This window comes from Camelus bactrianus, chromosome 33, assembly GCF_048773025.1.
Source record: "Camelus bactrianus isolate YW-2024 breed Bactrian camel chromosome 33, ASM4877302v1, whole genome shotgun sequence".
Taxonomy (NCBI): Eukaryota; Metazoa; Chordata; class Mammalia; order Artiodactyla; family Camelidae; genus Camelus; species Camelus bactrianus.
In genome coordinates this window covers 15,733,985-15,757,932 of record NC_133571.1, presented here as the reverse complement: position 1 = coordinate 15,757,932, position 23,948 = coordinate 15,733,985, and the positions used below count along the sequence as shown (strand labels likewise).

The 23,948-nt window shown below is 48.1% G+C and overlaps 1 protein-coding gene and 1 long non-coding RNA gene across 2 annotated transcripts in view; one reads left to right on the top strand and one right to left on the bottom strand.

The window, feature by feature from the left end:
- Nucleotides 1-2,211, top strand: part of LOC141575863 (uncharacterized) — a 47,893-nt gene extending 45,682 nt beyond the window's left edge. Inside the window, exon 5 of the long non-coding RNA XR_012503836.1 lies at nucleotides 674-2,211. This is a non-coding gene — a long non-coding RNA (uncharacterized LOC141575863). The remainder of the gene's footprint in view (nucleotides 1-673) is intronic.
- Nucleotides 1-23,948, bottom strand: part of TECTA (tectorin alpha) — a 65,883-nt gene that overhangs the window by 5,136 nt on the left and 36,799 nt on the right. Inside the window, exons 11-19 of the mRNA XM_074357040.1 lie at nucleotides 21,434-21,995; nucleotides 14,329-14,528; nucleotides 10,343-10,726; nucleotides 8,157-8,443; nucleotides 6,202-6,482; nucleotides 5,345-5,455; nucleotides 3,953-4,155; nucleotides 2,894-3,057; nucleotides 2,220-2,468 (exon numbers count right to left, since the gene is read on the bottom strand). Coding sequence (XP_074213141.1) covers nucleotides 2,220-2,468; nucleotides 2,894-3,057; nucleotides 3,953-4,155; nucleotides 5,345-5,455; nucleotides 6,202-6,482; nucleotides 8,157-8,443; nucleotides 10,343-10,726; nucleotides 14,329-14,528; nucleotides 21,434-21,995 — 2,441 coding nt within the window. The remainder of the gene's footprint in view (nucleotides 1-2,219; nucleotides 2,469-2,893; nucleotides 3,058-3,952; nucleotides 4,156-5,344; nucleotides 5,456-6,201; nucleotides 6,483-8,156; nucleotides 8,444-10,342; nucleotides 10,727-14,328; nucleotides 14,529-21,433; nucleotides 21,996-23,948) is intronic.

Here is a 23,948-nt window from a genome sequence, read left to right as displayed (position 1 = left end):
TTGTCCGGCAGCTCAGATCGTGGCCCTTTTACTCTGGGAAAGGACCGTGGTGGGGGAGGGGAGACACAAGGAGAAACGGAGACCTGTGACCTGAGCCCGAGCATCTGAGCCTGTGAGACACCACGTGGTCCCCAAGTCCTTCCCTCTGCCTCCGGGGAGGCTACAGACCAACTCAGAAAGATGAATGTCTTAATGAGATCTTTGCTGAAAGAAATTCCACAGTATGCCTCAGCAACCCAGGCCACAATCCACCCCTGGCCAGCTACGGGGTTGGTGGGTCCTGGTACCTGAAAGGAGTCTTCCTCGGCCCCTTGCTGGTTTCATTCTTTCATTCAATGGCCTTGGGTGAGCTGTGCACCCGGCCTCTCTGAGCCTGTTCATCTGCAAAATATCCATGTGCTGTATGTCCACCCAGAACCGCACCATTCTTTTTTGGGGACCCATTCCTTCCCTCCCCAACTTTAAAGCTAATTACAGTGTCCACAGACCTTCCTCACCACCCCACGGATGCGTGCTGACCCAGGCCTGGGATAGGAGCCAAGAAACACTACCCCAAAATCTGACGCCTTGGCACATTGACTATTTTAAACTAAAGGGGTTTGAGAAAATAGCAGAAGCAGGAAGGTCACTCTGACTTCCCCCCACCCCCGACCCTTCTGTCTCCCTGAAACAGGTCACAAAACCCTCACGTGAGCGATACCCTCCCGATGCCCGGAGGAAAGAAGCATCCTTGTCTCCAAAGACAAAGGGGGGCTGAAGAAGAATCTGAACAGTCTGGCTAAGTTCCCCCCAGTTTACTCCAATCACCCCATAATCTTTGACCTGTCATCTCTCTCCACGACTGTCTCTTCATCAAACCGAACGTATCACTACTCAGCTTTAACTGTTCCTTCAGGTCTCCATTTCCTTAGGAAGGCTTCCTTATATTAACTTACAGTAAATAAATTTGTATGCTTTTCTCCTGTTAATCTGTCTTGGTCCATTCAGACCCAGTCAGGAACCCCAAAAGGACTGAGAAAAACTTTGTCCTCCCCAACACCTGGCAATTTAATGCTGCATCTCCTCCAAACAAAGAAGAGGAAATCGTTTCAAGAAAGGCTAATCATATTCCTTCACAGGGGTTCCCTGAATTGGGGTTAGAAGAATATCACTCCTGGTGGTTGCAATGCTGTCAATGCAAGTCCAGGACTGCCAGTGTCTAACGAGGCCAGTGAGAGACAGAGACAGAGACACAGACAAGGGGTAGAGGGAGTTTTGACAGCAGGTGGCTCCCTGGACCCAATCGTCTCTGAAGCCACATCTACTCCTGTGATTTGGTTTTGTAACCATTAACTGCCTTGTTTTTGCACAAACTAGTTTGAAATGGTCTCTACCACTTGTAATAGAAAGGATTTTGATTAATACAGTCATCTCCTTTAAGAAACCTTGTACTGGGGTGATGGAATGTTCCAAAATAGATTATGATGATGGCTGCACTCCTCTGCAAATTTAATAAAAATCATTGAATTTTATACTTAGAGCAAGTACATTTTCTTGTATATAAATTATATGTGCAATAAACCTGTTTAAAAAATCATTGCTGCTTGACAAAATCAGTTAAATGTTTTTTAAAAAATGAAGATAATTATCATTATTGTTGCTTGGTTAATAGTCCGGTTTTTTTTCTTTTTCATTCTTTCATTCAGTAATTTTGTGGTATAACCACTGTGTGTCAGGAAATATACTAGGTTCTGGGTATATACTGCTGCATGTAAAGACACTTGTTTATGGCTTATTTGTTCTAATTCCTTTTAAATTTTGACAGATGCCCTATTCACCAACCTTTACTTACTCTCGCTACATCCTTTTATTTGCAGATAATCCACAATCCCCTTCAAACGGAAATTCAAAGTAGGCAGGACGGAATGCCCTCTTTGGTCGCATTGAGAATAAAGTACTTGGTAGTTAATGCCACATGAATTGGTGATCTGCCACTAAACTGCTGTGTGACCTTAAGCAGGTTGCCTGACCTCTCTAAGCTCCGCCTCCTCATCTATAACACGGGGCTTCTGATATCTCCCTCGTGGGTTGTCATGAGCATTAAACAAGCTCCCGGGTGCAGACAGCTGGCCCTGTAGCTCGTCGACAAAGGTGAGTTCCCATTCCCTTCTCTAAAAAAGGATGTGGCCAAATCGAACCCCACAGGCTCGGAGGCGGTCCTCTACAAGGCGGCCACCCACCCTCCTTCGATGATGAAGTATCGGAGCTTGTCGTTGCTGTCGCGGGAGGGGGTGGCGTAGCATTTGTTCAGCGTCAGGATCAGCTGCGTGGCGTCGGCTCCCACCACGAAGACCCCCACGTAGAGCACGTCTCGCGTCGTCAGCACCACTTCGCCCTGGCGGTAGGGGTGTTTGTAGGAGGCGTTTTTGTAGAGCGCCATCTTGGTGGTGAAGCTGCCTTCCTGGGTTGGAACTGTCAGGTTAATGACACTGCGAGGGAGACAGTCGTGAGTCGGGGGAACCCCCGGCAACGTTACGTATTCCATCACCTACCACTCTCCAAGCTGAAAATGCAGCGGGAAGGCCAGGCAGATAGTAGTAAAGTCTAATGGTACATGTGGCAATTAAAATCAAAATTAAATTAGAAATTCAACTCCTCAGTCCCCCTCTCTCCCCAGCACATTTCAAGTGCTCAGCGTCCACACAGAGCTACCATACTGGACAGTAAGATACAGCACATCTCCATCACTGCAGAAAGTTCTATCGAACAGTGCTGGTCTAAGGCATTCGGGTTCAGAAATATGCATTATTCTCTCCCTCGTGCTTTAAAGACAGATGCTAGCCATCTTGATTATGTTAACCTTAACTGTCAAGAAAAAGACGGAGCAACCCGTGGACCCCATGAGAGTCCCTACCTTAACATAGGCTTCACAACGGCATCCAAGGAAACCTTGATATCCAGCTCGTAAGCGCATGAAAACTCCACACTGATCGTCCTGTCCCTGGTGATGATGTTGCCAGTGTTGTTGGCACTTTCGATCCAAATTGTGTTTTTATACATGATATGAGTGGCATTGGACTGCAGGGCAAAGGGAGGTCAGAAATCATTAAATCTGGGCAGGAGTACGTGGCTTGCATTTCAAATCCATGAGCCTGAGAATGAAGAAATGGCTTCCTTCCATCCACAACCCAGAGGCCAGTATGAATCAGGACGGAACTGGCCTCAGCATTTACTAGGGGAAGAAAAGTATTATAAGGGATGTCAACAGCATCCTTCAGTCTGATAACCTCCAATACCCACAGAGGCTGATTCCATGTACCACTGAGGTCTAACTACAGCCAGCCCCGGGTTACCTGTGGGAGCCCAAGCCGGGACGGCAGGAAGCAGCACCATCCCGAGGTAACAGAAACCTTCTCTTGCAATTATTCGCCACAGGTTCCAAAATGAACACATGCACGTTTCACCATCTTACTCCGTTCACTCCCCGATAAAAGTGTTAATGAACACAGTTTTGAGAAAAAGACAGATCACTGGGAGAAGCAGGAAGAAGAGAGGCGAGATGCTCTGCTGACCTTATACACTGGATGGTCAGACACAAAAAGTTGTGACTTTGCTGTATTTTTGCAGCCAATGGGAAAATGATGTCTGTGGCACCCTTATCCCCTGAAAAAGCTGAGCCTAGCTGTCTTGACCCAGAAGCATGAGAGAGACAACAAGAAACTGTCAACATGCAGGGCAAAGGCTGCCCGTCGATGGCGTAAACCAAGGAAGGAAGCATGTCACTGAGAACGTTTTCAGTCCAGTCAACCACTTTGCAACCGGGGCTGATTCTCCAGCGGTCTTTCTTTTGCTGTTTTCCAACGAGCGTATTTCTAAGCAGAACACCCTGAAGATACCTGAGGGACAGGCGATGTGCAAAACCCCGGAGCTGTCCCCACCACTGGCAGGCGCTCTTCCCGGCCCGGTTTCTCACCTGCACGATGTTTCCGCAGCTCCCTTTGGTGTTGTTGATCTGGAAGGAGATGAAGTCCTCACCCTCGATGCCGGTGCACTGCCTGTCGTTGACGCGCACGCCCTCCCTCTCGAAGCCCAGCTGGAAGAGTTTGCACTTGGATATGGACACTTCCATCTGGGCTGCCTTGCAGGTCACCTCCGCGTCAATGATGTCATGGGAGTCTGTGGGGAACAGTCATTTTGAAACGCAAGCTGGGGGGAGTCCAGCTTGCTGCAGGGGTAGGGCCAGGCACCCCCATTCCCTTTAGAAGAGGCTAACGACCTTCCCACAAAGGCCGCGGCGTATCTGATGAGGCTTTGATCAAAGTAAATGAGTAAATGCCCTCATTCAAAGCGATCGCTTGGGCACTGCCACGGCCTTTTTTAGAAGATGAAAATGCTATACGAAGCGTCTTTTGACTTTTCCTTCATAAACCCAGGATTTCTGCCCCTCTTGGTGGCAGCTACTTTCCGTCAGCATCTGGCTGGCTGTGGTCTGCCTAAAGAATGCACCCCAGCTCAGAGCAGCCCTGGCCAGGACACCCCACAGCCCAGCTGGTACCCAGGCCAGCACTTGGAGCTCTTGTTTTTTGACATGGGATGCACAAATCGACATTTCCCGTGAGTACCTAGACACAGGCTAATGAGCGCTAGAGAGAGAGAGAGAAACGCTTTTATCTGCTCAGGGGAAGCCTCTGAACAGCACACGCATCCCCTCCAGGGGAGCCTCTGGTCAGCTAGGCTCTCATTCTCTGAGGATGTTAAATGTAGCACGGGCCGTCTGAGTTCCTCGGCTCAGGCCAGGGCACAGAGCTGGGAAGCAAAGCAGCTCCCCCTCCAGCCGACAGGACAGGTGCACTTGGCCAGGGGACAAGGTCATTCCTACCTCCAGGGGGCTGTGATTAGGAACCTGAGCTGGAGTCCTAGTGACCTGCTGTTTGCTTCAACAATTCTTGACCAGATAAAGCTGGCTTCCAGCACACCTTAAAGTGCCTGGCACTCTGGGCTTGATTCTTTCATGTTTTCGTCAAACCATCTTACCTCCCTATGAGTCTAAGAGATCAATTTGGAGCTCTCTGATGTTGAACGTGGTCTCAGCTGGAGCTGGCTGATTCTACACACGTACAAATTTGCGTGTTATCATTTATTGAAGAAAAGGATGTAGCTACGAGGAAATGAACATTAGCCCACTTTGAAGAGGTCAGATTGCTTCCTTCTTCTGCTTAAATGTTCGTGAAAGCTTCGCGATTCTGGTTTCTAACCCACAGTATGGGATGTTCTGGCTCCCACTCGGGAGCTTTCCTACGCGGCTGCCAGTCTGGGCCCATCTGGGGTGGGAGGGGAGGTGGCGGTGGTGGCAGGTGTCACTCACTGTTTCCGTAGGGAGGCGGCTCAATGCAGCCACACAGCTCGCCTCCGTTTTCCAGCTCACAGGTTCTGTTGGGACAGTCCGCCCCCACACAGGGATCTTCAACCACTCCTGCTAAAAAGGAAAACAAACAGAAACACGCACAACTTGATTTTCACACCAACGCAAGGCAGCGTGTGGTCACACTCTGGACTTGCCACTTCAGTGGAACTGATGATGGTCAGGTAGCAGATGCAAATGAACAGACAGGCCAGCCTTTAATAAATAATGACAGAAGCTAGTAATCAGACCCTTGCTATGTGCCTCATGCTTTGGTGGCGTTATCTCCTCCAACCCTTGCAAACTCAGCCAGCCAAGTATCATCGCCCCCATTTCACAGCTGAAGTGTGCCCAAGGTCACACACAGATGAAGGGAAGTGGGGAAGATGGAAGACACACTCTTAATTCCTCAGACACTGTTTCACAATCACAAGCATGGGGATCTTTATATAAAGAGTGGAGTCCAAGCCATTTACCTCTGTTCCCAGCACCCAGCCCCCTCATGGTTGGTGCTCAAGAAATACTTGTCAAGAAGGGAAATTTTAGAGCTACTAAGGTCCCAGAGAGGTCCCTCAAACCAGGACGTCTTAGTCTGTTTCGATTCATGGTCCACCTTCCCCATTAACCTCTACTTGGGAGGCAGTGAGCTCCACTGAAAGTGCCCCTCGTGAAATCAGCTCACAGCTCTCTGCCCTCCAACCCTGGGAGATCAACGGGTAAAGATGGAGACCAGCCGGCCAGCCCTCGACAAAGTGATGCCACCAGCAAAGCTGTGCCTTTGACTCAGAAGAGAGCCAGCAGAAATAAAATAATTCTCTTACAGCAATTCTCCTTCTCGATCCACTCGGTGCTGAGGATCCCGAAGGAGCGGCAGGACTCCCCGTAGGCGGCCAGGGAGCCGCAGAGCTGGAACTTCTTGTGGTTGTAGCAGCCGTCCAGGTAGCAGGACTCGTAGAAGGGGAGGGGGTCCAGCAGCCCGTAGCAGGGCTGGAAGAAGCCCTTCATGTCCGTGAGCTTCAGGCAGTAGCCGTCGCCCTGCAGCTCCTGGATCTGCACATTGTCACACATGGCCGCGTACTGTGAGAACTGCAGCTCGTTGCAGCTGGGGGCGAGAGGGCTGGTCAGACCGAGGGAAGCACAGCCAGCCGTCCGAGATGTCCGGTGGCCGGGAAGGCCATGGCCGTTATCCCTTCTGCGAACCCAGAGGTTAGTGGGGGCTGCTGATCCCAACACTAGTCGGCTCTGTGACCTCAGGAAACTCAGGTAATTTCTATTGTTACACCACTGGAATAAGTGAGGGTAAAACAAAATAATAAATTGGTAGCCAAAGTGTCACACGAAAGGTAAATATTGATATAATAACCATTAACCTTGGAGATAACTGACTGATATAATGGGTACAATGACTATTAATAGATGTTGATATAATAACCAATAACAATAATGTTAATAATGATTGGTTAATTAACCAATAATAATCGTAAGGTCAGTTGGAAGGATTAAAGATTTGAAAGGAAATCCAGAAGCTTCTAAACCAGTTCCAGTTTAGCTTTCAGAGACCAAAAGCAAAAGCTTCATAAGAAGAGTGGTGTCTGAAATCATTTATAAAGGAAGAAAGAACTGGAAAGGAAGCTCGAACAGAATCACAATTCCTCAGGAGGAAGGGAAACTTGCTTATCTTTGGAAGCCCCAGAAGAGCTTAGTCTAAATGTCTAAAGTAGTCATTTTTCGAACTGTGGGCCCAATAAATGACATTTTAGAGAAAGTATCCCATTAGGAATTCTGGAATCCAATCTTGGCTTTGCCACGTACAGGATCCCCTCACGTAAATTATTCCACTGCAGCCTCCATTTAACCTAGGAAAGGAAGAGACTGGACTAGACCTTGCCTCATCTTTCCAGCTCTGGGCCCCAGAATTCACAGGACAGTCTAATCTATGAGGTGTTATTCAGTTTGCACCTGCAGAAGGGTCAGAGAGGGTCTGGAATGTCACTTCCACATTTAGCTGGGTATTTAGCTGATGTTTGGCGTGTTGAAGCACAACGGGTCACAGCCATGATCCAAGCAAAGAAATGCCAGGAAAGAGGAGCTTATCTATAGATCCAGAGAGGAACTCACATCATTCGGCAGCCCCGAGGGTTCCTAAGTTAAACACTCTTGGAATAACTTGTTTAATTCGTTCTGTCTCAGCTGCCCAAAGAGGGGCCTGATCATAACCTTGGTGATTCCTGCTTTCTTGATTCCCACTAAACTGCACCTTCACAACGACCACCAAGCTTCCCAGCACTGGGAGCGAGGGCTAGCCCTTCTCCTGGGTCAAGTCTTGTTTTTGGGGGTGGGTAGTTAGGTTTATTTATTTATTTTAATGGAGGTACTGGGGATTGAACCCAGGACCGGGTGCATGCTAAGCACACACTCTACTAGTGAGCTATACCCTCCCCACCTGGGCCAACTCTTAACCCCACCCCCAGCAGAGGTGCCCAGTCCCAGTTGGGCAGCTGGCCAAGGCTTCAGAGCTCCAATCCCAGGCACACTCTTCTGGTTAGTCAAGGGCTGGATGATGCCAAAATTTAGACTTCTATCATCTAAGATCAGTTCCTTCCTCTGTCATTCAAGAAATTACTGTGCCTATTTGTATGATGAAAATCCCAAAGACCTTTGGCTCAGCTCTTTGTAGGAGAGAAAAGGTGGTGCTGGGGAAGGTGCCTTCCTCCTTAAAGCCTGTCAGGGATGGCGGAGGCTCGGGGACACCGAGCCGGGTGGCTGGAACGCTCACCTTTTCTGCATGCCGTTGGTTTTCCAGCTCTGGGCCAGCACCACGCTGCTCACCACCGGCTTTCCCCTCAGGGTCACATAATCATCAGTTAAGTCCCCATTGAAGTTGCCACAAAGGCCGCACACTTTGTTCTGCAGCCTCTCACTGATGCTGATTTTTATGACGTTGAAACCATTATAGTGTATCTGGATGTCAGGGCTGGTGTCAATCACCAGGAAACCCTCCCTGCTGTAGATTTTGGTTGCCAACCCGGTTATAAACGGAACATTCACTTGTGTGCCATTCACCTGTTAAAGGATAAAGAAAAAGTAAATTACCCTTAAAGCAGAGGTTGGCAAACGTTTACCAGAAAGGGCCAGAGTAAATATTTCAGGCTTTGTGGCCCATATGATCTGCATCGCTTTTCAATTCTGTCCGTGTGGAAGGAAAGCAGCCATGGATAACAGTAGCTAAATGAGCAAGGCTGTGTTTCAGTAAAGCTTTATTTACAAAAACAGGCAGCAAATAAATCTGGCTGAATTCCGTATTTTGCTGACCTCTAGAATTTAAGAGAACTCATTCATCTTACAGTTTGCCCCCAAAGAAGCAAAATATAGAGGCATAGAGATTTAAAAAAAGTTAGAAAAGTATAACCCATAACAAATGGCTGGATTTTTGTATAAAACTTTCCCCGGCGTAAACCAATTACTGAAAAGGAAATCCCAGTCCTGCGTCTAAGACAGTTAAAACGAATCTGGGGATCATTGCTTTGTTTATTGTTTCCCTGCATATAATGTTCAAACGGGAGTTGCCCTCCCGGAGGTCCTATAGGTAAACATTTTCTCCATTTGCCATTTTCTTGCTCTATAACAATTTCTTTTCTTAGCCCTTAGGACAGAACGTAACACACCTTTCCTGTACTTACAAAGTAAATTGTTCTTCCCCGCCACCCCCACCTCCAGGTCATTAGTGACTTTATTTTCTTTAAAAAAAAAGTAGAAGACTTTTAAAAATATGATTCTTTACTGTTTTGATGACTAGGGGTATTTTATTCAGCACAATGTCAGTTTTGCTCTCCGGCGAACGCTTTCTAGCTGCTGTATTCATGACCAGTGCATTTGTGCCTATGTGGGACAATTTGCAAAAGAAATTGGAGTGTCAAAAACAGCAGCAGCTTTCACTGAAGTTAAAAATCAGTATTAAAATCCACTCTTCCTTTTAAGCTTGCAAAATACTGCCAGCTTTCTGCCTAATGCTGGATACTAAGCTATTTGATGACTCTTCAAGTCAAGATACTCCCAGTGTGTGATTATCTGAGCCAGTGGTGGAAAGCAGATACAATCACACTCAATTCCAAAAACGTTAACGTGGATGTGCTGGCTCTCCCCAGCCTCTCCCTACCGGGACCCAGAACACTGGGGTCTGACTCCATGGTTCTGGTCTACCTGCTGTGACCAGCCTGGTTTAGCTGAGAGACTGGGAGTAACTGCCACTAGTTCAGAGCAGATTATCTTCTTAAATGGGAGGATGGGAGGTATCCAGGTTGGAGGCATGTATCAGGTTATAGGGTGGGTTGGAGATTGGCATTTATTTACATACATGTCTAAGAGTCACAAGAAACCAGGCAGCCAGCCTAAGAGAAATCCACCGTATTTGGCTTCTGTTTTCTTTCCCTTGGCACGGCATAGGGGGCGCTCTAATACCAAGAGACCACCCAGCTTTTTTTTTTTTTTTTTTTTTTAACTTAGGTGGCTGTGTTTATAGGCAAACTAGCCTTCCCTCAGCTTCTAGAAAGGATGGCAGAGATGAAAGAGTGGGCCTTGGTACAGGTGGGCAGAGCCAAGAATAATTTAAAAGGCTCCTAAAAACGAATGAGATGCCTTTTGGATATTAATTCAGAGTAAAAGGGGACTTATCTCCCATTTTATCACCTGAAGCTCTGTTAGCACCCACGCCGACCTTACAGCCTTGAGGCATTGTTCGTTTCCTGCAAGGCCTTTGGAATTGTCAGCGAAGGACTAACCAGGGCCCGTGGTTAGGCTGGTTACCCTTTTATTCTTTAAAGTCTGGTCCCCTGTGTGCTGTACAGCTGAAGCAACGGCCTGTTACCCTCAAACCTGGTCATCTGGGAGAACCACAGCAAGCTGGCCCCTAGCCAGGCCCTCGTTCCGGGGCACGCTTCTTAAGGGCGGGCGACAGGTTGTCACCTTGACAGTGTTGCGGTCGTTGATGAGAATCTGCTCCTCGTTAATGTAGAAGTAGACGGGCGAAATGATGGTGAGGTTGGGGGCCGACCACTTGTCGAAGTTGATGATGAGCTGGAAGGAGATGTCGGGGAGCTTCTGGCAGATGGTGGAGAGCACGAAGGCGCAGTTGGCCGGGAAGCGCAGGAAGGCGCCGTCAAAGGTGCGGAAGACGCCGCCGCCGGCCGCCAGGCAGTAGGAGGTCTTGGTGCGGAAGCAGCCGCGCACGCCGTTGCGCAGCGCGCACTCCTCGTCCGACTTGCAATGGCGCGGGTCGCACTGGATCAGGTTGCGCCGGAAACAGCGGCAGCGCCGCGTGCAGTCACTGTTCCAGAACAGCTGCTTGGGCTGCAAGAGAGCGGGAGACTCAGGCTGCCGTCGGCGTTGGGGACCCCAAGGCCCAAGCAAGCCCGTGGACCCTTTCCGGGCCGGCCTGGCCTGTCTTTAACGCGGCTGGAATTTGCAACAGGGAGCAGCAGGGGGGGCTGCTTCCATTCAAACGTTACAGCAATCCCGTGTAACTCACATGCCCAACGGTGTGCAATTTAGCCTTTACTGGTTTCAATCAAGAATTTGGGAATCTTTACGGCTGGATTGTAGAGCTAATCACAGCCGAGCAGAATGTGCAGCCATTAGAGGAAAGAGGTGAAGAGGAAAAACATTTGGTGGGGAATTAATCGAAGGAGTCCCAGCTCCACTTCAAGGAAGAAATTTTAGTCCACTCAATAATGATAAACCCCACCCTTCAAATCTTACATAGGTTAAAAGAAAGTGATAACCAACTCTTAACGATGAACCATTTCAACATTTCACAATACTCACTGTCCCAAACTTTCCCCTTGTATCTAGTCTACTTCTAATTTACTTCTGATGAAAATGCCCCTATTTCTGTGTGTCCTGAAGTGAGAAATCTAGGTATCGGGGGCTCTACCAACCTCCCAGAGCGTCGGTTTCCTCTCTCCAAATTGGAGGTAATAATAATGTCTTTCATGGCAGTTGTGAAGATTAAATTAAATAAGACCTGTGAAGCACACTTCCCGGCTGAGAGCAGGTACTCAATAAATAATGGCTGTTACTACCAGAGAAGAACCGCTCATCCTCTTTGAGATGGTGCGGAATGGTATCAAGTTACGTTAAATACCTGCGACGAAGCGTCAGTCGGTAGCAGCGACTATTTTCTGCTCTTTCTGCAATCTGTAGACACAACTCTACTTGGTGGAGTTTGTGCTCTTAACCTTGCACTTGGTCTAGACTAAGAGTTCCAAGGAACTGCTGGCAACTGGTCATGACCATCCTGGTGGGGTGTTGCCCCAGTAAGTGGACTACGTCATAGAGATACGGGTACTCAGTGTATGAACTCAATCTTCCAAAACAGTGCTGATCCAGAGAAGAGGCTTTAATGGTATAATAAGAAAGCCTATGCTCCTGTCTGGTCACCGCTTTCTGCTTTAACTGTAGATGTATCAAAACCGTGGAGATATATACAAAAAGAAAACCCTGGCTATCAAGCATAGATATGACTCAGACCCAAGGGTAAGTAGACAGAGAGTAACATCTTCCAGGAAAGGTTTCTCAATTTGGTCCACTTCAGGATGCCCCTGCTGACTCTTGCATCCTCAGAGTAGTTCCTGGAACCAAGTCTTCCTCCTTCCGGACCTGTGAAATATTCTGGGTGCCGGTAGCCTCACAGATCGACTTCCCTTCTCTTATCAGATTTGCAGAATAATTGAGTGGATGGTCTGGCTTCTCTCTGATAAGAAGTCAGACGTTCCGTGGGTGGAAAGAGAAAAATAACCTGACGGCTGTGGATATGATCAAGGGTAAATAACTCATCCCACAGGAGAACTTGATCAGGAAACGAGCATCGCAGTAAAGCACTGACTGGCCTGGTGCCGCCTTCTCTACCTTAATTAGACCTGACAACGACAGCTGGGTGATTACCCTACATGCTAATGGCTAGATGTGCTCACTCTTTATTTCCGAAGAAATCTGTTGTATAAACAAGCCTCCAAGCTTGTCTGAATGGTGGCAAGTAGATGTGGGTTATTTGTTCTGTGAGTTTGTTACTTCCCAGATATCAGCTGTTGTCAAAACCCACTGACTTCCTGATGAAAAGCAGATAATAATGTTTGGAGTGCTAATAGCTGCCGGGCGCCGTCCTGTGCCTTTCCTGAGCGCTCCAAGGGCTTTTATGTGCATCATTTCATTAACATGCCTGGATATTTTATTTATAAAATGCTTCTTAAGAGAATAACAAAAACAATAGCAATTACCAGTTACTGAATGACCAGGTGCCAGATACTAAGGCACCTGGCATAGACTATACAATAACCACACTGAGTTGAAATTATTAGTAACGTGTGGTAGATAGAGGCAGCAGAAGCTCAAAGAAGTGACACAGTTTGCTCAATGTCACGCCACCAGCGCTGGTTCAGTTAGGATCAAACCCAGATCTCATTCCGTTATGTCACAGACACTCAAGATCTCTGTGGAGGGGTGCGTGACACTCTTGATTGATGGGCACATTTCGGTAAGTCTCCGGACAGGGGAGCAGAGATTAGAAATAGTTCTTGTTCAGTTTTTAAGCCTGGTTATCTCTTCTCCCAGACTGTGGGAAAATGGAATCTGTTATTCTTTTCTCCCACGTGTTCTGCCTTTTCCTTTCAAATAATCAATATTTCTAAGAGCTACCTTCAAAACTCACCTCTCACAAAAAAAAAAAAACCTTGTTTGATCAGTTTTACTATTTCACTCGACTCCTCCTCGCCTTTCCAATATGAAATTTAAACAAGCTTCCCACCGAAAATGAGATTGAAGATAACTTCCATATTCATTCTCTTTTATTTCTTCTCAAAGTAAAATCACCTTAGTGCTTCTCAAATAAGAACAATGCATCTTTACGAAAAGGAGACATTATTTATTTTTTGCCTAGTTTATTTCCAATTCAGACATTTCAATTAGATTTGTTTTTAATGCTGCGATTCTATTTCATTTTAAAATTGACTAGTTCTGTAGGGTATTATTTTTCACTTGTTGATACGTTATTTTGTAATTGTCCTCTTGTTCTTTAAAGTGCATTATTCCCCCCTCTCCTGAATAGATTTTTAAGTTCCTTAAGGCAGGGAACATGCTTTATCATCCTCGGTAGCACAGTGATCTGCAAACAGCAGCTATTCTTCAGCTGTAGTTGTTAAGTGTCTGCTCGGCAATGTAAGGTGTTGACATCGTTTAAACAGGCAATGGGCTGGAGGCAGAGCCGAGGGCGAAATACCGTCTCCAGGCAAGATCTTTTCTAGTTTAGTATTACAGCACAGAAAGATTGCAGGGCAGAGAAGTAAATGATTTCACGAGCTAGTATGTTTCACTCAGTGCCATCTAAGGAGGGCATTTTCATCAGCTCTACATTAAGCCACCAAAGAGAGAGAAGCAGAGGGTAGGATGTAGGGACACAGCATTAAGCGATGTGGACAGAACTCTCTGGGGACTGTACCAGAGTGACAGAGGACACGCCTGGAGATGGTAGCCCTCACTCCCGCTCATGGAGCTTCAACAGCCAGAAGACAGGAAAGCCACTCCTCTCAGCCTCAAGCTCCATATTTTCCCGTTAAAAATGTCCTTAGCGAAGACAGCAACGAATGTCAGCTTCCCCGCCATCATCTTTCCAAACAGTAGCCCCATCAGAAACTTTCAAAGGAAGACTTACAGGAGAGGAAATGGAAGGGGCCTAGAGAAGGGCATGGAGGAGAAACGCAAATGCCAGCGAGGAGGGGAGGAAAGGGACGCAAACGCGTGTCCAGAGCCGGGATCTGGGTTCCAGATGCTCTGCAGCCCCGTCCCCCTCCCCATGAATACACCCCACCGTCTTCCCAAGCAGGTGGGAAGGCGGGGGGGGGGGGGGGGCCGCGCCCAGGCTGTGGGGTCTGGAGGAGCCGGCGGCGGGGCAGCCCTACCTCGTAGTACTTGCCGTCGGAGTAGCAGCCGCAGCTGTGGGGCAGGATGCAGCGCCTGCCGTCCAGGACATAGCCCGCGTCGCACTGGCAGCCCTCCACGCAGTAGTGGTTGCAGTCGCTCTTCAGGCGGATGGCGGCGCAGCGGGGCTGGCAGACGCTCACGCAGCTCTCGTAGTGGCTGTTGGGAGGGCAGGTGACGGCTGGAACGGGAGACACGAGTCAAGACCCTGCCATCACCGGGACCCGGACGGGGATCAGGCCTCAGGGCTGTCGCTCCCCAACCTGGGGAGGCGGGGCCTGGCGCGGAGTAAGCCTCGTCACATCCCCGTTACTGCGCGCTCTGCCTGTGCAAAGCCTCTCTGACTTGTCGCTGTCACTTGTCACGAGGTCCCTCACACCATCTTTGTCCGCTCCTTTGCCTTCTTTTCTGAGGCTCTGTCTAACCTGTTGCCTTAAACCCACCTCCCAACACTCATCTTGACTCCAGTGGGTCACCTGACGGCCTCCTGGGGCGCCCCACACTCACTCCTGCCTTTAGGTCTACACTCGTGTTGATCCCTCCTGTGGGCCCCCTTTTTCTCCTCCCAGCCTATCCAAGTTCCCCATTCTTCACGTCCCAATGGAGGCCCCGGTATTTGAGAAGCTCCCTACTCTTACATCAATACCAACTCAGAATTCCCACAGGCAGCAAGAAATACAAACCAGTAGTTTATAAACAAGCCCCTGAGCCCCTGGATTTCTGAGGTAGCAAACGGGCACTGTGTGTGCATGTGTGTATGGACTGACCCACGCTGACACAGTCAGCTATGCTCTGTGGTTTTTGAATGCGGGCAGGTGCTTTTATGGAAGGCAGTGGGGGTCCTGGTTCAGAGGTGGGCTCTGGAGCCAGCTGTGGGAGACCAGAGCCGTCACCTAGCGTCCCTGGGCCTCAGCTCCTGGTCCATACAATGCAGATGCCTGCGGCACCATTCATGGCTTGTTGGGAGGGACTGAATGAGTCTGTGTGCTTAGAACAGTGCTTCGCACCTAAGGGTTCAGTGAGTGTTAGCCAGTCATTGAAGACAGGTTTGCTTAAAAGTTTTACACAAACTATTATTTTAATCAATGTATACAGAGAAGCACAATTACTACCATGTAGGGATTTCTCCTCTGTACCTTTTAGCCTTGAATTGTTCTGTGTGCACTGCTGTGTGGTGTGTGTGTCTTACGTGTTTCTGACGCTGCTGCGGTGAACATCCTTGTACGGATATCTTTGCCCTCGTGAGTGAGTGAATCAATGCGATAAATTCCTGGAAGCGGAATTACTGGGTCAGAGGGTGTGTGCATTTAAGGTTTTGATGGATGTAACCCAGCTGCCCTCTAAAGAGGCTGTGTTGGCGTCTCCTCCTACCAGGGCTGTATGAGGAGGTTTGCTTTCCCACATCCCCACTGGTTATTTATCACTAAACTTTCTGGTCCTTGGAAATACGAAAAGTTACATGCTGTATCTATAAGGGATCACTAACCAGACTATATAGAGAACATCTAAAAATGAACCACAAAAACAACCTGATTCAAAAATGAGCGAAGGACTTGAACAGACATTTCTCCAAAGAAGATGTATGAATGGTCAATAAGCACATGCAAATCGACATCACTAATCATCAGGGAAACCAAAAGTCCAATACGGTATCACCACATACCCATTAAGATGGCTACTATCAATAGAATTTTTAAAAAAGCAACAGAAAATAACAAGTGCTGCCAAAGATATGGAGAAATTGAAACCCTGTGCACCGTTGGTAGAAATGTAAAATGGTACAGCTACTGTGGAAAACAGTATGGTAGCTCCTCAAAAAGTTAAAAATAGAATTACCATATGACACAGCAATTCCACTCCTGGGTATATACTCAAAAGATTTGAAAGAAGTATCTCAAGGAGATATTTATACACTCGTTGCCATAGCATCACTATTCACAATAGCTAAACCGTGGAAGCAATTCAAGTGTCCATCAGTGAATGAATGGATAAGAAAAATGTGATCTATACATATAATGGAATATTATTCAGCCTTAAAAAGGAAGGAAAATCTGCAATATACTACAACATGGATGAACCTTGAGGACATGATGCTAAGTGAAATAAACCACCCACAAAAAGACAAACACTGTATCATTCCACTTATATGAGGTATCTAAAGTAGTTAAGTTCATAAAGACAGAATATCGGTTGCCAGGCGCTGGGGCAGGCAGGGGTGGAGCATTATTGGAATATTATGGAAATGCCAAGTTATTTAATGGGTACAGAGTTTCAGTTTTGCAAGATGAAGAGTTCTGGAGATGGATGGTGGTGATGGTTGCACAGCAATATGAATGTACTTAATGCCACTGAACTGTACCCTTAAAAATGATTAAGATAGTAACTTTTATGTTATGTTATGTGTATTTTACCACCAGAACAAAATTTTGATGCTGTTTCTGCTGCGTCCCTATGTCATTTGCATTCTATGTAAGGTTGATTATCTTTTCATTTGTTTGTAATCCATTTGTATCTTATTCTGTGAACTGTCCCTTGCACATTTTGCTTGTTGAACTTTTTCTTATTAAATTGTAAAAGCTCTTTATAAATTAAAAATAGGCTTTTGTCTGTGACATGTTAAAAAATATTTATCACTTGCTGCTTCTTCCTTCTTTTTTTTCCGGTCCATTTGTTTTTGCCGTGTAGAAATTTAAAAATTTAAATGGTCAGATTTATCAGGTTTTCCCTTATGGCTTTGAGTGTTTTGCTTAGAAAGACCCTCTTTACTGCAAGGTTACCAAAAATACTCCTTTGTTTTCTTCTAGAAGCTTTATAATTTAAACGTTTATGTTTTATCTTGGTTCTGTCTGGACTTTATTTTGAGTGAGGAAATGAAAGAAGGGTTTAGCTGTTTTCCCTCTGCTGGTCGGCTCTTTATTGAATAATACATTTTCTCAGGGATTGAAATGCCAGCTTCACTGTATCCTATTTTCTCTTTAGTGTGTGGACCTATTTCTAGACTTTCTCATCTGTCCACTGGTTGGTTTTTCTGTGCATGTGCCAGTTTTAATTCCTGAAGCTCTACAATATATCTGGGTGTATCTGGGAAGATACACTGCCAGTCTGGAGATGTCCACTGTTGTTTCGAGTATGCTATTTTGCCAACGGGACAATAAACTCCATATTTTATATTTCTGAATCTCCCATGACCCCCCCCCAAAACAGTCCTGAGAATACGACAGGTCATCAATCAATATTTGATTCTTGAAAACAAACTTCTAAGTTCCTGATTCTGAGTTTTTTCCACCCTAGTGAAGCACGAAGAGCTGTGAACGGTGACAGCTCTGCACCTGGATTTCTGTCATGGTTATAAATGTGTCTCTTGCCGCGGCCAGTGGACGGATGGGGCCTGTGTGCCCCAGGTGGGCAGAATGCACCAGTCCCTCTGAAGAGAAATGCAGCAATGCAGTAGAGCTGAGGGGGGCTTTGGAATCAGACTGCCCTGGTTTGAGCCCCAGCTCACTGCACTAACTAGCAGTGTCGCCTTGGGCAGATGACGTACCCTCTCTAATTGTCTGCTGCTTCCTCGTCTGTAAAATGGGGATACTAACACCTGCCCCATCGAGCAGTTGTTAAGATAAAACGAGGTCTGATTTGGCAAAGCTTCCAGTACAGCGCCTGGTACCTCAAGGATCCCTTGTGTTATAGCAGTAGTAATAGGATTTTTTAGTTATTCAACTAGAATTTATTGGGTTCGCAGAGAAGTATGTGAGAAACCCCCTAACTCCCAGCCCTTGGACCCAGGACGCTGAAGTAGCAAAAAGGAAAAATGGCCACGATACTGCCCCTTGGCTGACCGCTCCCCAGGTGTTCGGCACCCGGCGGCTCGGGCTCTGAGACATTGTCACACTTAATTCTCACAATGACCCGCCGAGGTGGGAAGTTGCCTCCCAGCCTCCCTAGACCTGATCCTACAAAGCCAGGAGCTCCCCAGCTCCCCGGGGCCCCTGGCCTGACCAGCACTGCACAGTGGGGGGAGCACCGTCGCTGGGGCCACCTTCCAACTTACCCAAACCACTTTCCTTGGAAAGTAACTGAATTTCTCCGAGCATTGGTTTCCTCCTCTAGAGAACAAGGCTGTTAACAGTGCCTACTTGACTGGGCTGCTGGAAAGTCACAGGAGGAAATGAGGGAGGACTCAGTGCCTGGCGCACAGTCGGAGCTAAGTGCCTGTCACCTGCATCTGTTATCTTCTCTCACTGTACCCTCACCATCCAGAGCTTTAATTCAAGTCCCCCATTAAGGGACTGAAAGGATGACAGATTCAGCTGAAGGAATTTTAAGGAGGGGTTAGTAATTAAGACACTCGGCCTCCCATTTCCCCCAAGCCTATTTGTTCAACTTGGGTGGAGGAGTTTTCCAATGCATTTGCAAATAAGGTAATTGAGTAATAAATTATCCCATTGATAGGAACAGCCAATATCATTGAAAACCAACAGCATTCTCCCTTGTTACCAATAAAGCAAACGTTTAACAGGCACTTCTGGTTTAACCTCTTTTCTCTTGCAAACACCATTCTCGTATCTCAACGTGAGGGTATGGAACTAATTCTCAGTGGGGGGTGGGGCCGGGAGGTGCCAGTCCTGTCCCCACTTCCCGGAGGTTAACATCATGTCAAATATGGTTACGAACAGCAGTATTCAAGACAGCCTCTCCATGGTCACCGACCTCTCGGATGGAGCGGCTGAGTTAAGACTCAGTCTCCCGCAGCTTTTCTCCGCTTCTGAAATTCAAAATGGAAAACTGAGCTGCCTCCAACTGTGTCCAGCCCCCCTCTCCACCCACACAAAGTATAATTCAAAGTATAATTTTTTTTTCTCTTATTTTAGCTTTTCTTTTTGCCAGTCACCACCACCACCTCTTCAGGCACTGTCTTTTGGATCTCTGCCCCATCCTGAAATGCCAAGGTAGGGGAGGCTCTGTCCCTCTTGTGGTGAGGACGGGTGGCCCAGGCAGGAAGGGGGCCCACGGCCCAGGGTGAGGCGGGACAGACTCTGCTCTGAGTGCCTTGGATAGAGCTGCCCGCGACCGTGTACAGAGGAGGCAACCAAAGTCTGGACAGGACTGTGAGGAGGGGAGAGGACAGGCTGCTAGTGGAGGGGACAGGAGGATAAGAAAAATGGTCTTCATACCCTGTGCGAAGGGTCTCCGTTTCCCAAACTGTTCCCCATCCTGCTCCAGTTTCAGCCCTATCGCTCCACAGAAGTAGGGGACCTTCTTCCTCAAAAGTAAGGTCAGGACGGTTTACTTACTTGATTCCTCTTCCTTCCCACAGGGGACAAAAATCAATACCCATAACTTAAGGTGAGAGTTCCTGGCATGAGCCGCCTCTGAAGCCAGTTCTCCCTGGTGATTTTCCTGCCCACTGCAGCTGGAGGCAATGACTTCTGGCCTGCGCTGTCCCCTGGCCCCACCCCCGCCGTGCCAGAGAGCGGAACAGCCACTGTGGCGTCGCTGCGGGAAAAGAGGGCCCTCTCCGCGGCAGGTCTCCAGAGGCAGCAGGCAGGGTCTCCTTGCGAAAACTGGGTCCCGAGCCTGGTTTTCTGATTGAGAGGAAAGCAAGTTCTCTCACCCCACTGTGCTCACCCCGGTGAATCCAGAGTAGCTCTGGGGATATATCCAGACCCTGACTTTTTTTTTATAGGCGTTATTTATTTTCCTGAAGTCACCAGAGGCCAATTAGTCTGGACAGTCACTCCTGCTGGCATGGCTCTCCCCAGCCCCGTGCTCAGGGACTGAGCCTGGCTGAAAGGCACCTTTTTCCTCCCCCTCCCTTTTCCTCCCACCCTCCCCTCCCAATCTACATGACTCCAATGACGCGGAATTTCAACTAACCGTGTGAGCATTAAACGACAGCACTGTTTCTGTTTTTTCATGCAAACCTCCCTTTTCCAGGATGGAAAAAGGGAGTTTATTCTCCAGGACCCCTGCTGGATCACTTATGTAGCGCTCTTTGCATTCAGCATCCATTTGGAGCCTTTTTCATACAGTTAGGCCTAAAAGAAATGTGCTATAGCTAATGAGATTGAGATGGGAAAACAGACCAAGGCAGATTGGCCAAAGACCAGTAGTGGTTTCTCTTGCCCATTTTTCCTATTGTGATGTGCTGAATGCAGGCAAATTCTTCCAGCCCGTAGTGCACCAGTAGAGTGGATGGGTTGGGAGTAGGCGCTCTGGGGCTGGAAGGTCAAACTGACTTTGCCACTGAGTTACTAAACCCCTCTGAGTCTCAGCTTCTCCCTAATTGGGTTATTGAGGAGATAATGTTGATAAAGTGTGTAGCACTGGGCTTGGCTCAGAGCAAGCCATGAGGACAGCAACGACCTCACTTAACATGCACGGAGTGTGCTGGGCTTTCCATCTGATCCCCTCAACGCCGTTTCTGTAGCACAGAGGGTGTGGGGCGGGGGCTGGGGGAGGTCCTAAGAACACGGGAGGGAAAGCGAACTGCTTCAAGGTCAAACTGATCCAAGCTAGAATCCGGGAGCTCTATTCTTTTGCTTTTTTCTTTTTTTTTCATTGAAATACAGTTGACGGGAAAGATTGGTGTTAATTTCAGGTGTATCTAATTCTTTTTCCAACGCTTTTAACATTCTGCTGTATTTCATCCATGCAAAGACTGATACACGACATATATGTGTCAAATAGAATAACACACTAAGAGAAAGTGTATAAATTATCAGTGCAATGAAGGGTCTGTGAGGTTCTAGAACTAACTAACTAAGCCACTCACTCACTCACTCTTCCCCCATTAGTCCTTTGTTAGAATCTTACTGTGCCCTTTCGGAGTCCAAATGCTCTGTGCTTCACAGACATGATCTTATTTCATCCTCAGAGGAATACATGAAATAAATGGTATTAACCCCATTTTATAGATAAGATAATGGAGGCTCTGGGAGGTTAGACATCTTGTTTCAGATAACAAACGCAATTCCAAAGTGTGTACCCTTAAATTGCCCCACTCAGTCTGCTCTGACTTCTACAGAGCTGGGTGACCGGCCTGCCCACACCGACCAAGAAGCAAGGAGAGATGAGGGAAGGACTCACAGCAGGGTGTGTAATTCCTCCAGCCCGTCACGGCGATCCCCTGGGTCTGGCAGGTGCTGGCGTAGTTCTGCAGCCAGCTGCAGGCGGTCTGCACGGCGCCCCCGTCGATGCAAGCGTCAAACAGGCAGTTCTTGTAGAAGAAGGTGGGGTTGACCTTGCTGTGGCACCTGGTGAAGCCCGCGTTCTGGCTGGGGATCAGGCTGCACAGCTGCTGCACTTTGGAGAAAGCTTCCACCTTGGCACAGGACGGGCAGCGGTCGCCACAGCCAACCTGGCAGAAGGTGTCCCGCCTCGCCCAGCTCTGTCCGAACTCGTTGACGCTGGAGGCCAGCAGCCCCATGGGCATCTCCAGATCGTCATCGGGGTTGCCATTATAGCGGCCGCACAGGCCGTAGGTGCTATTCTGCATGGCCCGGGGGACCGTGATGGACAGGAAGGTCTTCCAGTCATACACAACCTTCAGGCCGAAATCGGTTTCCAGCACCACGTGGAAGCCAAAGGAAAAGATGTTTATCTTCCCTTGTCCCAGCTTCAGGGGCAGATAGAGCCGTTCACTGTTGACCTGCGAGAGAAAGAGGGTTGGCGTAGAGAAACAGAGTTGAGCTGGCCCAGCAGTCCCCCAGCTCTTCTAATGATCAGCCCGGAGACGCAGCCCCGGGGGAGCTGGAGCAGGTTGAACACGATCTTTGCATTTAGTGTTGTTTCTGTCAGTCAACTATTATTATTAAGATTTGAACAGACTTGAATGACTATCCTTTGTACACTAATCTACCTATTTATTTCAGTGCCTTCTGTTTATAGCATTATTTCCCCCAGGAGTTCAAACCGTTTTCTCCAAGGTAATGAGAGGGTAATAAGAATTCAATTAAAGTTTAGACTGAAATACCAAAACCTCGAACTCTTTTGTGTTTCTAATTCCAGTTCTACTGTGGGTTTATTTCAGACAAGCCCCAATTTATTCATTCCATTAGGACTTTCTTTTTCCTGAAGAATGACTTGACTTTGCAGGTCCCTCTGCCGAGGATGCCAGTCCTCCCGGGCCAACGTCCTTCTCATCCTCCAGACCCTGCTCAGATGTCGCCTCTTCTAGAAAGCAAGATTTTCGGAGCCTGCGGTCCGATTTGATCCCTCCCTCGTCTGGGCAACCAGAACATGTTATTTACACTTCTCTTGTGTTCGTCTGCACCTTCGGCCAAGATCCAGCACGTGTTCACTGCTATGGGAGCACCCATCACATCTCCCTTACGTGACGGCTGGCTGTCTACACCTCTGTCTCATCTGCAAGATTAGCAGTGACTTGAGGGCAGGAATCACACCTTATCGATCTGTGTATCACTCTCTCCTCGTGACCAGTTGGGCGCCCAGCACAGTGCCTCACACAGAGGGCACCTGCTGTGTTTCCTTTCACAGATTTTTAATTCAGAAAACCAGGAGACCCCTTAATGTAAAACTCCAGCACTGTGTGGCCCTTGCACCGTTTTGATTCAGACAGCCCCTGGGTGAGTGCATAACAGAAGTCAGAGACAGTTGTGCGAGAAGTGTGCGAGAAGAAGGTGGCTGCCTACGGGCTGGTCTAAGGTTGCTCTCTGACCGGAAACACCTTCCCCCCTGACCTTCATCTCTCTCCCATCTGACACCCCTCCCAGCCCCACTGCCACCACCTTGGTTCAGACTCTCATCACCTCCCACCTTGACTATTGAATCTTCTCCTAACCGGCCTGCCCACCTGGTACTGCCCCGCCCCTCCATTCACTCCCTGTGCGTCTCCAGTACTTTTAAATGCAATCGAAAGCAATTGATTCAATACTTAAAACCCTCTCCACAGCTTGAATAAAAAGTGTGATACACTTAGCACATCCCACAGGCCTCCCAGACCCAACCCACGTATTCCTCCACTCCAGCGCTACCTCGCACGTGGCTTTCCCCAAGTGGACGAAGCTGCACCATTCCACTGGGACACTCCCTTTGGCATGGGTGTGATGGTGCTATCTGTGTCCCACCCAAGATCCCATCCTCTGCATTGTGTTTGTCAGTCAATGATAGCTCTCAGCTGGTCTTGGCCAAATGGGAGGCATTTGGCCCAGGAGGTTGTGACCCCCCATTTCAGCCCTACCCGTACCCTAAGGGCAGCCCTCGGCCAACGACTGACTGACACAGGGGACGAACTGTGTGTGCAGGTCATGCACCAGAGCGCCTGGTGGCCCAGGCTGAAGCTGGTGTCCAGGTGAGACCACATCCTTGAGTTCTCTTCCCCTGGTGCTTCCCTCACTTTCCCAGGAATCCCCATCTCAGACTCTACCTCTAGGGAACTTGACCCAGACAGCAAGGTTGCCCTTCCCCCACCCTCCACTCTATGGGGCAGTATTCACACTTCAAATTTCAGCTCAGCTATCTCCCTTTCTATGAATATCTGTCCAGGCAGAATTCACTCATTCACCCAGTAGCCATCAGTTTGGCACTACTGTGCACCTAGCTCTGTGCTAAATGCTGGAATAAAGCACAGGGCTCTTCCCCC